This window comes from Malurus melanocephalus, unplaced genomic scaffold, assembly GCF_030028575.1.
Source record: "Malurus melanocephalus ecotype Western Australia unplaced genomic scaffold, MMel_1.1 scaffold_1428, whole genome shotgun sequence".
In the NCBI taxonomy this organism is placed as follows: domain Eukaryota; kingdom Metazoa; phylum Chordata; class Aves; order Passeriformes; family Maluridae; genus Malurus; species Malurus melanocephalus.
The window spans coordinates 17037-33140 of record NW_026624660.1 but is presented as its reverse complement, the minus strand read 5'-3'; the positions used below and the strand labels follow the sequence as shown (position 1 = coordinate 33140).

The following is a 16104-nucleotide window of genomic DNA, read 5'->3' as shown; positions in this document are numbered from 1 at the left end:
GCTCTGCCCCTGGTGGGGAATGCACAGCACCATTTTTCCAACCTTGTGTGAAGAAGGTGAGCCCTGGAGGTCCCCTAAGAAATGACAAAATTTTCCAAACCACCAAAGCTCGAATGACCTTTCCTTGAAACTCTGTGCTGGGAATAATCCCCTTCACATTTCCTCAGCGGGGATGACCTGGCTGTGGTGCCAGGAAAGGTGAGGGGAATATTTCAGGTTGTCACCTGCAGGATTTGTATTTATTCCTTTGTCATTTATGGGGCAGAACATGAACCCACTCGTTTCCTTCACTCATGCCATGAATAATATTTATGAAATTGTTTGCACTTGGAAACCACAAGGTGGGGAACTCAGGGATATAAAACCACAAAGAATTGTAATCTGTGAGTGAAACTGGGAAATCAAGTGTTGAGCAAGATGCTTCTAAACAAACAATATATTTTCAGAATTAGATCACAAATGACTTTTTTCTTGTTGTGCAGAATAATTCTTCATTCACTCTTTGAAGGAAATAAAAAGGAAAATTGCATTTCATCTTCCTCACCTGCCCTTGTTTTCACAAATACTTAGGCAGAACGCCTTGTCCTCCATTTATTTTGAATTATCAGTTTGTGAAATGTTTTTTTCCTCCCCTCTCCAGCTTGTTTCCAATTCTTTGTCTATAACAAAATTATTATGTTCCCTTTCCCACCCTGTTCTCTTTCCCTCTAAATTAGAGCTTTTTGTGACTTTTTCCCTGTGGTGTCACTTTCTTGGGTTATGAAACAAAGCCTCATACTCTCAGAAATAAAGCTGGGTAAGTGGAGATGACTCAGGATTCTTGGAATAATAGTGATTTTTCATTTTTGGTTTTATTTTGGAAGGTCTCAACCCAGTGAGAATATTTAACATAACCAACTACAGGGATGGAATTTAATGTAATTTCCTCAGATCCAAGGCCATGGGGAGCGGCGAGAAGGAATTCCACAGAAGTGAGGGATTAATTTCAAAGTGAGGATCAGCTGTATCAGCAAAGGAATTACAGCTCAGGGAACAACGGGACCACTGAATAAAGTTGTTTGCTTGGAAAGTTCTCCAGGCTGCAGCAGAGAGAAGGAAAGAAATCCACCCCAACCTTACCCAGGTCTTGGTGAGTGTCCAGCAAAGTTCAGTCACTGGAGGGCAGAGGAAATGCCTGAGGAGGAACTGCTGGATGTGCATAAAACGCTCAGCCTTGGGTGGGGGAAAGGCAGGGATCTGACAGGAGATCAGCTTTTGGGATAAAGTCATTGAGGAGAGGACCCAGAGCAGGGCTGGAAAGAGGATTCTGCTGGATCCTTGGAATGTCCAACAGCCTGGGTGGGTGCTGGGAACGGCCCTGGCTTTGGGAACGGGGGATTCAGTGGGAGCAGCTCCCTCATCCCATCCTTTGTGTTTCCATACTCTCCGTTTCCATGGAGTGAGGAGCTCTGGTGACAAAGAGCTGTCCCTTGGCCCCCAGCCAGTGCAGGGAAGCAGAGCCCTTGTCCAGGGTGGGAACTTCCTTCATTCCCAGGACAGGGAGGCTGCGTGGCACCAACCTTCAGCACTGGTCAGAATCAAAGCTTCCTCCTGAAATCCCAGGCTTAGTTATGAAATCCTTCATGTCCGTCCTGCTGGGAGGAACAGGAGAATCCTTAGAAATTTAAATGTTTAAACGAGACTGCATCTTTTCAGAGATGAACTGTCCAGTAAATGCTCTGCTTCAGTGGCTCTCRGGCAGCTCTAGGTGCTCAGTATTTCTACCAAATCATCGTAATTGTTCACTATTCCCACCAAATTACCTGRAGATTTTTAAAAGTTAGCATTGGTAACATCCACCAGGAATATGTGTATCCTGAGGGAAACAGGAACTAAGGGAAAGTTGTGCATGAAGACAAGGTCAGGTGTTATCTAGAAATTCAGCTGTAGTCCCAAAAGCCCAAAGCTCTGAATTCCCAGAATCATGGAATCCTAGCCTGGTTTGGGTGGGAAGAGACCTTAAAATCATCTCATTTGGGTGGGAAGGGACCTTAAAATCATCTCATTTGGGTGGGAAGGGACCCTAAAATCATCGCATTCCTCACCTTCCACTGGACCAGGCTGCTCCAAGCCCTGACCAATCCGGCCTGGAACACCAGTAAAACCCTCCTGAAAGTCCTTTTTTGGCTGTGAAGCTGCACATGGTTAACAATGCTCCGACACCCTCACTGTGGGTATTTTCTCTCCATTCCCTGAGCCCGGCACTCTGCCCTGGGGCAGAGCTGTGTCATTTTGGGAAGGATGCACAGTGATATTTCTCTGTAGGAAAAGGAGCCCTGAACCCCCCATGCTCGGTGTTTGTGACTCAGCACAGAGGGCAGGAGCTGTTTGCTTTGGCACAGGATCCCTCCCGGCCACAGCGGCTTCCTCAGCCGGGATCTTTGCCCTCACAGAGATTTATGGGGCTGAAGGGTTTCCTCAGCCTTTTCCCAGCAGCCTGCACACATCACACTTGTCTTGAGATGCTGCATAAAAGCCCAGTAATGCTCCAGTGGGACAGAGAGGTTTGTAATAACCCACTCSTCAGCACATGGAGTGATTAAAAGCTGTTTGGATGCCGTTGGATGACAGATCCTTCCTCCTTTTTGGGCATTTTMCTTCAGAAAATGGCTAATGGGGTAATGATGGCAGAGGCCATTTAATCACCTTTAATGCAGCTCCTGCTTGGTTGCAGTTTTGAAGCATCTTCCCAAAGACAGCAATAACTCAGAGGAGCTGAGCTCTGGCAGCTCATCCTTGTTTCCTGGGAATATTTCCCTTCCTGAGTGCTCCCTGCACTTGATGGATCCGGGCAGTGCMGAGAGGGGAGGCCACAAGGGTTTTATGGCCCCTATAAAGCCCTGTAGACAGCTTTTCCTCAATTTGCTGCCGTTAAACGCAGCRTTTGGGATCGTGTGGCACTTTAAGTGCCCTGATTTATGGGGAGGCAGCAATTGCATCTGCCATAAACATTCTAAAGCACGAGTTTAAGAGCAATCTGCTGTATTTATTTGGGGCATTAACACTCACCTGCAATGCATGTGGGAATAATCCCAGGAATATCCCAGCCCTGAGCTGTGGGCACTGCAAGGTCACAGCCAAGGTGAAGGTGGAAGGGACTGGGAGAAAGGCAAATATTGGGAAAGAGCAAATGGAAAAGAGACTTTTCCTCCTGTTAAATATTCGGGATACACGGCTGTAATTCCTTACTCTCCTAGGAAGAGCCTGATGTTACACACAASAAGATAAGGTACAACCCCAATCTCATTTAATAGAAAATATTTAAGCACACAGCCATGAAAAGAACAGGAAAAACCCWCTGAGAGCTTTGGAAATAAATATAATAAAATTGCCTCTGTTTCAGGTTCATGAAAATTCCCTCCTGCATGAGTGAAAGCGCAGGAACCCTTTGTGCTTTTGGAACCTGCTCAGCTCTGCTGCATGTGAAAAATCATTGGCAATTCTGGCACTGAATTAACSATGCTCTGTGGATGAGTAGGAACAACATAAAATAATAATTTTTAACTGATTTAAGGAACTTTTAAAGCAGTTTAAATAGTTAAATCCTTCCACATTTACATGTTTTTGTGTGAGTTATGGTGAGGGAGCGTGGYATAAATGAAAATTATATTTGGAATGAATGACAGAGTGGGACTGTAGCACTCATCTATTTATTGCTGAAGGGTAAGGAAGTCGCTTGGAATAAGCRAATTCAGGTGAATCTCTGTCTCCCAAGAGAAGTCAGAAGAGAGCACAAGGAAAAGGAAAGGGGAAAAAAAAGAGAGGAGAAGGAAAACCACACCATCATGAAACCACGAGCTTGAGGTTTCCAGCACAACTCACGTGGGTAACACTGAAATAAAAAAGACAAACTCAGGATTCTTGTGTTTAAATAATAAAATAAGGGAGAGATGTAAACAACATCCCCCCTTTTGAGGGGCCAGGGCCTCATCCCACTGTTTCCACAGGGTAAGGAAGGAGATTCCCTCTTTTTACATTTSTTACAAATGGATACAGGAGTGACACAGGGAATTTCTCCAGTAAAGCCTTGGTCTGTAATGCCCGCAGGGATTTAATAAACAAAAATGGGACAAGAGACCATAAACCAGTGCTCAAAATCCTCCTGGTGACGTTGCTGAGACTCAGGATGCCATTCTGGGCCGAGTTTTTATTTTTCCAGGAATCCTTTGTCATTGCACTTGGCACAGCCAATCCCCCAGGGCTGTTGGAAGCTCTCTAAAGTGTTTTTGCAGAGMGGATTTTTGGGTGTACAAAACTCTGYGATAAAAGTTTGCAAGATGAAATCYSGATCCRCAAGATTGGGAGTTTTTGGTTAATTGATTAAATGAAGTCAGCCTAACAAGAGTTTTGGTGAGGAAATCCCTAAATCCTCTGGCAGCTCCTCATTTCCCTGTCTTCCCTTGGAATACACGGCTGAATCCAGGCCAAAACATTCTCATCCTACATCAGAAGTTGCAGGTTTTTTATGTTTAATGTGTTTATTCCCTGTGTGGTTTTGCCTATTGCTTTGCTTATGGGGCAAWAAAAGCCTTTGTGAGACTTAGGGAGATAAAATCTGCTTTTCATGATYTCCCTTTAAATAATGATAAAATTGATCCCAGCTTAGAGGGGAGAGTTTCTGTGGGATCCTTTTGCCCAAATGCTGGCACCTTGTCCCTGCCCATCTGAGTTACACATTAGCTCGGTTTCAAATCCATGTGGGAATAGTTTAAAGAATAAAATCAAAGTGTTGGCGTTAAAATTTCTCTGGATACAGCTCTGCTTTCCAAAGTTATCCCTTTTCTCTGTGTGTATAAATCGTCTCCCTGGAATTATAAAACTCGAGGTGCTCTKCAGAGTCAATTATCTTTGAGCTCCCTCAAGCGGCAAGAAAAGTTTGAATTTGTCACGGGAATTCTTGAGTTTTTTACAGAAACTTTCCAGTTTTTTACAGAAAACCTSGAGTTTGTCACAGAAATCCTACTTTGTCACAAAATCCCTTGAGTTTGTCATTGAAATCCTCGAGTTTGTCACTGAAACCTTTGAGTTTGTCACAGAAACTCTCAAATTTGTTGCACAACYGCTTTTGGAGTGAAACCTTGTAATTTAAAACCATGTTTTTCACAGCAAGTGTAGTAAACTGAGACGCTCAGATTTCCAGAAATCTGAGCCAGTTTAGAGCAGTTGAAAATGTGACCCATTAATTTAAGAACATAAATCTCTTCGGACAGGTCTCTGCAAAGACAAATATCGAGTGAAACGAAGCATTTTATGCCCAAGAGGAGTTTGCAGCTGATTCACAACATGATACCTGCATTTTTTGAGAAGTTATTTTGACTTTTTTTTTAATGGTTCTGGATYAAATTCGTAGCAGAGTAGCTGGAAAGTGAATGTCTTAGTTTAGCAACTCAGGTAAAACTCAGCCCTTTTCTTACTGCTACCTTGAAAAGGGAAATAAATCCTTTATTTATCAAAAGTGGTTTTGCCTCATTAGGAGCATATTTTATTCAAAGAGAGAAAAATTTTATTCAGAAAGCAATTGATGATGTGCGCACAGATTCGGATCATTTTTGATGCAAGAAGATGAAACTTGATGGAAGATCATTGGGATTTTTACAGTAAAAAAGCAGCTTTTCCAAGGGTATGTCTAATACGGGAAGAACATTTTGGAGCAAGTTTAAGAATTTTTTTAAAGAAAAATTGCATTGGAGAAGAGAAACCTTGCAGTGTCTGGAGGGGCTCCAGGAAAACTGGAGAGAGAGGAATGGGAGGGGCAGGAGACAGGGAATGGGGTCACACTGCCAGAGGGCAGGGATGGATGGGATTTTGGGCAGGAATTGTTCCCTGGGAGCGGGGTGAGGCTTCTGGATCTCTTTGAGTGCCCAAGGCCAGGCTGGACACTGGGGCTGAGCAGCCTGGGACAGCGGGGATGTCCCTCCATGGATGAACTTTAAAGTCCCTTCCAACCCAAACCATGCTGGGATCCCCTGTCCCATGACTTTAACACTCACCAGGAGTAATTTCACAAGCTCATGTGCTTCCCTGGCTGCTTAYTGAGGGCCTCTTGCAGCCTGGCCCTCAAATTACATTCCCACATTTACATTTACATATTTACATCCACGTAATCACAGGTACATACACATATTTATTTACATATTTACATTTTAACATATATGCATTTTAACGTATTTACATTTTAACATATTTACATTTTAACATATTTACATATTTACATTTTAACATATTTACATGATTTATATTTAATTTCTATTTCCATTTCCCAGGGCTGTCCTCTCCCCCTCACAGACCCCAGGCCTCGGCCGGCGTTGCCATGGCAACGGCGCACGTGATGGGCGGGGTTCAGGTGAAGGGCGTGGTACACGTGATGGGCGGGGCTGAGGTGATGGGCGGGGCCCAGGTGCCCGCGGGCTCACGTGATTGGCTGAGCTCACACGATATGCAAATACCCGTGATGGATGAGCACACGTGACCGCGGGCTCACGTGAGCGGCAGTGCCTCGTGATGCGGTCACGTGAGGCGGGCGCGATGGCGGAGGAGGAGCGGGCGCTGTTGGGCGCCGAGAGCGGCGATGGCGGCGGCTCCCCGGGCCCTCCCCGTGCCCTGCCCGCCGCCTGCGATCCCCGCCGCCTCCCGCACCGCCTGCTCGTCCTGGCGCTCATGTGCTTCCTGGGCTTCGGTGCGGGACGGCCCGGGGGGCTCCGTGTGGGGGCTCCGTGTGGGGGCGATTCGCTGTGGGGTGCCCGGGTGTGGGGTGCCCGGGTTTGGGGTGCCCGGGTGTGGGGTGCCCGGGTGTGGGGTGCCCGGGTGTGGGGTGCCCGGGTGTGGGGTGCCCGGGTTTGGGGTGCCCGGGTTTGGGGTGCCCGGGTGTGGGGTGCCCAGGTGTGGGGTGCCCACACACAGCCCTGAGCCGTCCCCTTCTCCTTGCAGGCAGCTACTTCTGCTACGACAACCCGGCCGCGCTSCAGACGCAGGTTCAGTGGGTGAGTGCTGCCAGGGGGCTTTGAAAAGCRGGGAGAGTGAGTTTTTTAATGGGATTTTGGGAAGGAATTGTTCCCTGTAGGGTGGGCAGGCCYTGGCACAGGRTGCCCAGAGAAGCTGAGTGTCATAAGTTGGTYTCAATTTATCACACTGAGGATGCCCCTGGATCCCTGGCAGTGTCTCAGGCCAGGTTTGGAGCACCCTGGRACAGTGAAAGGTGTCCCTGGGGCTGGAACAAAATGGACTTAAAATCCCTTCCAACCCAGCTGGGATTCTGTGAATTACAGAAAATTTGCTTGTTTCTACATGATTCCTCCTGAATACTTGCTCTGTGTCCCTGCAATTAGCTCAGGACTAATCACTTCTGTAATTCCCCCGTTGTGCAGGACATGAAGGTGAACACAGCCCARTTCATGGCCCTCTATGCCTGGTACTCGTGGCCCAATGTGGTTCTGTGCTTCTTTGGAGGTTTCCTCATTGACAGGGTGTTTGGAATCCGGTGAGTGCAAAGTGCAAAGAATGATGAGCTAAAAGCACAGGTGAAAGTGAAAGCTTTATGTTATAAACTTTTTCACTTTGCTATAAATTCTTTCCGTATTTTTCCCTGCATGGTTTAGGAATTTTTAACGGTATAAATGAGCTTCCTTTGCTTTATAATTCAAATAAGTTGGCTTCTAAACCACCACCCTGCACTCCCTGTGTTTTATGGAAGCTGTTGAGCTGCATAATTTTTAAAAAATCTTTAATTTCACATCAGYTTCTGTTTGTTTCCCTGTTGCAGGTGTTGATATATAGTGGACATAAAATGACACAAAATGTCATTTAAAATGACATGAGATATAAAACATCTTAAAAGTTTTGTAGRGACAAAAATAATCTGCTTGTGCATGAAGTGAATTTCTTTTCCTTCCAGGTTGGGCACTGTMATATTCAGCATCTTTGTGTGTGTTGGGCAGGTGAGTGCAAGGGTGAAGGATGATCTGGGTGTGCAGTTTGTGCTTCATGTGGGGTCAGACAGCTGAAAACTGGAATGGGAGAGCCCTGGGCTGGGCTGGAGTGCCTGGGGAAAGGGAATCTTGGAATGGGGGTGAAACCATGGCAAGGAACCACGTGTTTGATGTGGAATTGGTGGAGGATGTCACGGGCAGAGGTGGGCCAGGTAGGATATGATGAGCAGCAGAGGGAGCAAAGACMAAAAAGCAGAGCAGGAATGGGATGTGAAGTGTTTCTGGGAAGGGAAAAGCATTCCTGTTYCTGTTTTCAGACRGTTCTGGTTTGTTCCATACCMRAAATGCACAATTATCCTTCCCTTCAATGCTCTTTGCAGGTGGTTTTTGCTCTTGGAGCACTGTTCAACACTTTCTGGCTGATGGAAGTGGGCAGATTCATATTTGGGTGAGTCTGGAACAGCAGGTTTGTGCTCTCTGAGGTAAGGCTGTCTAGAAAACTACAAAAAACCAACCCTAGAAAACTCTCCTAGAAAATTGCTGCCACTTGGGGACAAAACTGTTTGATTCTGAGACCTCTAAAGCTGAGCAAGATCTCCGCATCTTTTCCTTGTGTAACTTAGAAACCAAAAACTAGGACTTGGCAGGTGTTGCTGAACCAAAAACTATGGAACCACCAATTATTCTTAAATCATATATATGTGTATATATATATAAATGTGCATTAAATCTGTCTGTACAGCCAGATTTCTCTGAAATCCCATCACCTTTGATTTTGCTGCTTTGTCTGCTGCATTTGAAATGTTCCCTTTGCTCTTTCAGCATCGGAGGGGAGTCCTTGGCTGTGGCCCAGAACACGTATGCAGTGAGCTGGTTCAAGGGCAAGGAGCTGAATCTGGTGTTTGGACTGCAGCTCAGCATGGCCAGAATTGTGAGTTTGGTACTTGCTGGGTACCAAAATTCTGTTTGCTCAAATGTCTCAAATTCAGCTCAGTTCATGAATTCATGCAGTGGACGATGTGATGTTTGTGGCCCTTCTCAAGTCTTGGTGAAATCACTGCCAGATTTGTATAAAATCTGAATATCTGACGCTGTATTTTTGTTGTTATAACCCAAYCCAGCAGGGAATATTTTGTGTCCTTTTTCCTGGTGGTTTTCAGTTCTCTGTGTAGCATTTTCCCTGCTTGTCTCCCACCAACCCTTGTGCCTGATGTTGCTGTTGAATTGCTGGAGCTGGGAAATGCTGGGTGCTTCACGTGGCTCTGTTCTGCCTAGGGGAGCACGGTGAACATGAATATTATGGGATGGATCTACTCCAGAGTTCACCACCTCCTGGGTTCTGCTGGCCCCACCACCCTGGGCTTGGCTCTCCTCATAGGTCAGTGACATTTTGGGTTGGGGTCACCTGCACGTGTGTCAATGATTTATTGATCACTTACAAGCAGACAAATCTGTTTGAGCCTGGGAAGAGCAATCCCAACACCTTTTTTGTCATAATTTCATATTCTCTCAAGCAGGAAAATGCTGTGGCATTTTTAGGGTTACCAAGTTTAAGTTATTGCCTTATGGAGGTAAAACATTTCACATCCTCTGAGCAAAGGACAGGCTTGAAAAATGTCCTGAAGGGTGTCAAAGCTTGCCTGTGCTTGTGTGATTGTGAAATTTGAACAATTTGGGGGTGTGWTGCCTTTCCTCAGAGCCATGGGCATGAATATTTGATTGTAAAAGTGAAATTTGAGCAATTATCTCCAAGGCAGGTGCCTGCCACATGTCAGGCTTCAGTTTTACACTTTAATCTTTGAGTTGTGCAGCTCCTGAGCCTTAAAATTAATTTTAAACTTGGTGTACCTTGACATGTCCAACAAAAACTGCACTGATTGGGCTGAAACACCAAATCAGTGCTGGAGCTGTGTGCTGAGTGTGTGGTGTTTCCTTCCTCAGGGGGTGTCACTTGTCTCTTCTCRCTGGGCTGTGCTTTGATCCTGGCTTACCTGGACAGGAGAGCAGAGAAGCTGCTTTGTAAAGAGCAGGGCAGGACAGGTGAGTGCACAGCAGCAGAGCCTCCCTGCTCTGCAGGGACAGGTTTGTGTTTGGGGTCATTCAGGACAGGTTTGTGTTTGGGATCATTCAGGGGCTGCTGCTTCACATCCTCACAGCTACCATCGTCATTTTTAGTTCATGATATTTTATATAAAATTTTATATTTAGTGAAGTTCTATATTATATAGTTACATAGTATATATAGCTGTTATATGAAGTTCTATAGCTCTATATAAAGTTTTAGTTTTAAACACCAGTTGAACAGGCAGAGGCATTGTAATTTTCTTTTATAATAAAAGTTTACACCTGATTTGATCTGTGCCATGGGTAGTTGTTCTTGTTTTCTTGGAGCTGATCTGGTTCCTTTATCAGGGGTTCAAAATCATGGAGCTCTTGTCTGTCAGTGTGGGGTGGGTTGAGTTTTCCTTGTGGGAGAATTCAGAGCAATTGGAAATAAACTAAATTTGAGATCCAGTGGAATCCCAGCCTGATTTGAGTTTTCCATGTTGGGAGCAATCACACCAATAAGCAATTAATTAAGTTGAGATCCAGTGGAATCCCAGCCTGATTTGGGATGGAAGGGACCTTAAAGCCCATCCAGTGCCACCCCTGCCATGGTCAGGGACACCTTCCAAAGCCCAGATTTGACACTTGGATATCCTGAAGTGACTCCCAGTGGGTGAGCTCCAGCCAGGCAGTGACAGGGATGTGCTGTAGGAGGGATTTGGGATCTCTGATGTTSCTCCAGTGGGGATGAATCCCAGATTTGCCCATCCTGACTGATTCCCTTCTGTGTTTCCCACTGCAGGAGAAGTGATCAAGCTGACAGATGTGAAGGATTTCTCCTTGTCCCTGTGGCTCATCTTTGTCATCTGTGTGTGTTACTACGCTGCAGTTTTCCCTTTCATTGGCCTTGGCAAGTAAGTGCCAGGAATTTGGTCAGGATTTTCACTGAGTCCTTAAAAAACTTCMCATTTCTCAGCTGAGCTGTGTGGGAATCACTGCTCTGAGGTGTCAGAGCYCAGGACATGAGGAATGTTTGATTTYCWGATWAAAACTTSATACACATTTCAAACATARGGTGGATTTTGGGGTGGAATTTGCTGTTCTGTAGCATTCCTTCCATAATTGCAACCWAATATCTCATTGTTTGAGGTAAATACTGGTTAGGGACTTTGGAATGTTTTCCCCAAAATATAATTTGAATGATCCTTAGATTAAAATCTCTAGAGTCTGATAACAGGCTCCTAAATTAGTTATTAATGAGAATCTCTGATATTTATATCAAAGCTGTATTTAATTTTCTTGTAAATGAGATTCTTGTGTCTTTGTCTGGCTTRATTTTGATTTCACGTCTTCAAGTCTGCATTTTCCTAAAAAGTTTTCTTTTCTTTTTTTTCCTTCAGGGTTTTCTTTATTGAAAAATTTGGATTTTCCCCTGAAGAAGCCAGTGCAATTAACAGGTATATTGTGGTTAATTAAGCAAGTAACTGTGCCAGTTTTTRGGAATTTAGGATGCATTTTTGKGCTCATTTTGGGATATTTAAATTATTTGGAATATTTAAATTCTTTTAAATTTGGRATTCTTTTGGGGTGGCTTTTTCTTATGGTAGTTAACATACTTTTTTCTTCTCACAGTTAAAAAAAGGACTCTGATCTTGTTAAATCCTTTACTTTTTACTCGTTTGCAGCATAGTTTACATCATCTCAGCCCCCATGTCCCCTGTGTTTGGTCTCCTGGTGGATAAAGTTGGCAAGAACATCATCTGGGTGCTGTGTGCTGTGGTCAGCACGCTGGCCTCCCACATCATGCTGGCCTTTACCTTCTGGAACCCCTGGATAGCCATGGTAACCTGGGTTTCTGCACTTACAGCTACATACAAATACAAGAAACATGAAATATTCCTTTTACAAATATCAAATAAGCATGGAGTTGGTGCTGAATTATTCTGTGTGTTAAGTGGAAAAAAACTGCTTGCTCCATTGCTGAATTCCTGTGCCAGGTGCTCACTTTTCTCCTAAAATTTGTGCTTTTAATTTATTTCTGAAGTTTGTTACTGTTACTCAAACTGCCTCTGATGTGCTGCATTGAACCTCCATAAAAATCTGCATTATTGAAGGCAGATTATCTGAAAAATGTGTTCAAAGGCTGAGGTTTGTGGTGCTCACSAGTGGGGCAGGGCTTAAAAAACTTTGCTTTTCATGGGTTATTTTGGTGAGGTGCAGCTCTGGGTGTTAAAGTCAGACCCTTTAAAATTAATTAATAGAGTTTAATTTGAGGGTCGTTCCTGGAAGAAGCTTTCCTTCTAAACATGGATATTTATTTAGAATTTCATTGCACAAAGTGTTGCTTGAGCTCTTTTTTTTTCACTTTTGAGAGAAAAGGGGCTGGAAGAGAAAAGGGGCTGGAAGAGAAAAGGGGCTGGAAGAGTAAGGGATTGAGAAAAAGGGCTGGAAGAAAAAAGGGGCTGGAAGAAAAAAGGGGCTGGAAGAGTAAGGGATTGAGAGAAAAGGGGGTGGAAAAGGGCGGAATGAGAAAATCTTCCTCTTATATAATAATTTTTGAGTTTTGCATCCAAAGTGGCTCTCCTGTAACCCCRTGTGCTTGTTCCTGTGTCCCCAGTGCCTGCTGGGGGTGGCCTATTCGCTGCTGGCCTGTGCCCTGTGGCCCATGGTGGCCTTTGTGGTCCCCGAGCACCAGYTGGGCACTGCCTATGGCTTGTGAGTACTGCAGGGATTGGGTGGGGTCAGAGCAGGGGATGGGGAGCTCTGCTGGGAGAGCTGGAATTGTCCAGCTTTGGGGTGACTCCTGGAATGGTGGAGAGGGGCTGGGGACAAGGGATGGAGGGACAGGACACAGGGAATGGGGTCACACTGCCAGACGGCATGGATGGATGGGATTCTGGGCTGGGAATTGTTCCCTTGGAGGATGGAGAGGGGCTGGGATGGTTTATCCCAAGGATGCCCCAGGATCCCTGGCAGTGCCCAAGGCCTGGGATGGTGGGAAGTGTCCCCATGGCCACTGGGTGGCCTTTAAGGTCCCTTCCATCCCAAACCATTTCATCATCCCTGGAACTCCTGAACTGCTGCCTGAGCAGCTCCAGCCCTTGCTGGCTCTCAAGCCCTGGCTGTTTTGGGGATGTGGGGGCTGGGGCGGGGGAGGCACYGAAACTTCTGCAAAATGAGCTCAACAGCTTTCACACAAACGGGGGGAAGTTCATCCTGTGAGCTCAGTGCCACTGAGGAGCTGCTGTGGGGCAGTGAGTGTCCATTTTCTGAGGTGTCCCTGCTGTGTGCAGCATGCAGTCCATCCAGAACCTGGGCCTGGCTGTCATYGCCATCGCCGCTGGCATGATCCTGGACACCAAGGGATACCTGTTCCTCGAGGTTTTCTTCAGTGCCTGTGTTTGCTGTGAGTACAGAACACRTGGAAATGCATTCTGGAAGCTTCTTTGAGCTCTTTCCTTCCTATTTCCTGTAAAACAGAAATAACTCTTCTTTTGGAGGTGTCAGCTGGGGTGGTGTTGAGATGAATTCACAGCCAGTGGAGTGGTTTGGGGTTTCCTTGAGGTGTAAGGAGTTCCAGTGATTAGAAAACAGGGTGAAAGTAGACAAATAACACTTTAAAAGAGTAAATTATGAGTTTTGAATTAAAATGTTTTCTGAGTTATAATGTGCTATGAGCACAGAGGGATTTACAAAAGCAAAAGCGTCCTCTGAGTTCCAACCACAGTGAAAAATCTTGGTTGTGGGTAACCCTGATCATTTATTGTCAGCTGATTCTGTCCCTCTCCTGTTCCAGTGTCCCTGTTTGCTGTGGTCACGCTGTACTTTGTGAACCACCTCAAAGGTGAGTTGTTGGCACCTTCTCTTGCTGTTGGTTTTTCTCTTCACCTCCATTTGTTCTGTCAAACCATTCCTCTGATGTCTCCACTCCTCTGACAACACCTGGGGGGAGTTTTGATACCAAAACCACAAAAATCCCAATTGTGAAGGTCTCAGAGTGCACATTTCTGCTGTTCCAGGTGGGGATCTCAACTGGTCTGCAAAGAGAAGGGAAAAACTGCAAAAAGCAKCTGCTTCTGAGTAAGTACAAACCCCATAAATATCGGTGTCCATGGAAAATGKTATCCTGAAGGGATTAGATGGATCTTTGTCTCAAGTCTGGTTTATATTGGATTTATTTTCTTAGCAGTCTGTGTTAGGATTTCATATTCCTTAGGATTTCATTTTCCTGCCTCCTGTGAACCAATATTTGAAGTTGCAGTTATCCAGGTGTCCTTTCCTGCCACTTTTCCTTGCTATTTTCCTTTATTTCAGTGTCTTTCCAGGTGAATTGTGTTAAAAACCGTTGTGGCTTGATTTTGAATTTAACATTTTTTATATGAGAAAATAAATCAATGTCAAATCAAATCAGAATAAAATCAGTAGCAAATCACATCTTTCAAAACCACACCTGTAGAGTCATGCTGGCATTTGAAGAACATGGACTTTTTCCTTTGGAATGCTTTCTGCTRTGACCTAATTCAGCTCAGCAGCTCCCTCAGATCTCATTTCCTTTAATTTTGTTGGAATTCTTTATTTTTCAATCCTTTTAAAATATTGTAAAATATTTTTTAATTTAAATGCATTGACAATAATGCACCTCACCTGCAGATACTGTACATCACACAGCTTCTATATGTTTATAGAATATATTTCTATATGTTTATAGAGGTATTATATACATATTTTACAATATAATAATGTTTGATGCAGATAAATAATTTGCTAATAAGATGTTTCTGATAAATGGATTGATGGACTCCTCCAAAACTGGGCTGTGTCTATATGGTGGTACATAAATTAATCCCCAAAACCACTAAGGTACCTGTGAGCAAAGTATCCAGTGACTTGTGGGGTTTTATATGGTTTTTTTGTGTTATTTGCACACCTCAGTCTTGAGGAAAGCTGAAGGAAATTAAAACCTGCCTTAATTATGATGTTTCTCCTTGAGCCAAGAGGATTTTTAATACAATTTTTTAACACCAACACCCCAAAGCCCTCCCAAACCCTGGAATTCTGTGTCCAAGCAGAGCTGTTTCTCCCCCGTGTCCCAATGCCGGGGTTCCCATGGGTTCTGTGGGGTTTGTGGTGCCTCAGCTCGTGTTTGCAGTAATTGTTGTTGTTGTTTCTTGCAGAAAGGAGAGTTGAGGAGCAAACCCCGAGCTGGRGAGCCTGACCAGCACCGTCCCAGCTGGAGGGAGGAGTGTTGGGGTTGCTCTGGAGTTCTTTGGGATGTTCCTTCACCCTCAGGGTCGTGGTAACACCTCCCTTTCCTGCTCTGAACTAATGGGGTTGGGGTTTAGTGGGGTCTGAGCTCTGCCACCCCACACCAACACCTTCACCCTGGGATCAGCCCTCTCCTGTGCTGCACACCTCGCTGGGGTGGAGGGTTTTGAGAAAAAGCATTTTYTGTTCTCCCTCAGAGCTCACACCAGCCCACTGCTGCTGCTTCTGTCACTGTTTTCATGCAAAAAACACTTTCTCAAATGTTATTTCCAGTTTTGGGGCTGTTTCCTTTCAGCACCTCCATAGAAAAAGAGCCACAAGTGCTCTGCTCAAATGGACTTTTTTGGTAGGAAATTTCTGAATTCYGAGGCTGCTGAGCAGCCTTTTATTGCCTTCTGGATTCTCTTTGTATTTTACTGTTCATTTGAAGGGATGAAAGTTTGTTCCACAGGTACAAAAGCTGTTACAGAAGCTCTCTGAGCACTTTGTAAACCTGAAAAACCAAAAGGTTTCTCTTTTACTGCAATCTTGGAACAAAATAAAAGGAACCTGCAGGAAACAGCTTCTCTTTACATGGAATTATTTATCCTTCCACATCCAATTATTTACACTGGATTATTAGTCTGATCCCCCTGAACACTCCCTAGGTATTAAAAGAATAATATTCCCAAATTTCCAAATTTCCCTTCCTCCACACAACCATTCCCTGATTCCACGATCCCTTCCCTGCTGGATGTTTCCCTGCTCCAGCCCATTCAGCTCTCAGCTTTCCAGGACTTTTTAGCCATTTGAACATCTCAGTTTCATGAGATCAGCAAGGGAAAAATAA

At 44.7% G+C, this 16104-nt stretch overlaps 2 protein-coding genes across 2 annotated transcripts in view; one reads left to right on the top strand and one right to left on the bottom strand.

Moving 5' to 3' along the window:
• Nucleotides 1-6534: 6534 nt before the first annotated feature.
• On the top strand, nucleotides 6535-15838 carry MFSD1 (major facilitator superfamily domain containing 1). The gene is made up of 16 exons (XM_057387902.1): nucleotides 6535-6715; nucleotides 6967-7019; nucleotides 7404-7516; nucleotides 7931-7973; nucleotides 8345-8412; nucleotides 8787-8895; nucleotides 9240-9342; nucleotides 9906-10004; nucleotides 10813-10924; nucleotides 11411-11467; nucleotides 11696-11852; nucleotides 12628-12725; nucleotides 13304-13416; nucleotides 13807-13854; nucleotides 14030-14090; nucleotides 15185-15838. The coding sequence occupies exons 1-16, from the start codon at nucleotides 6541-6543 to the stop codon at nucleotides 15195-15197; spliced, it is 1422 nt and encodes a 473-aa protein (XP_057243885.1). The 5' UTR covers nucleotides 6535-6540; the 3' UTR covers nucleotides 15198-15838.
• The window catches only part of SCHIP1 (schwannomin interacting protein 1), an 11558-nt gene continuing 11142 nt past the window's right edge, over nucleotides 15689-16104 (bottom strand). The window contains exon 8 of the mRNA XM_057387901.1: nucleotides 15689-15768. Coding sequence (XP_057243884.1) covers nucleotides 15689-15768 — 80 coding nt within the window. The remainder of the gene's footprint in view (nucleotides 15769-16104) is intronic.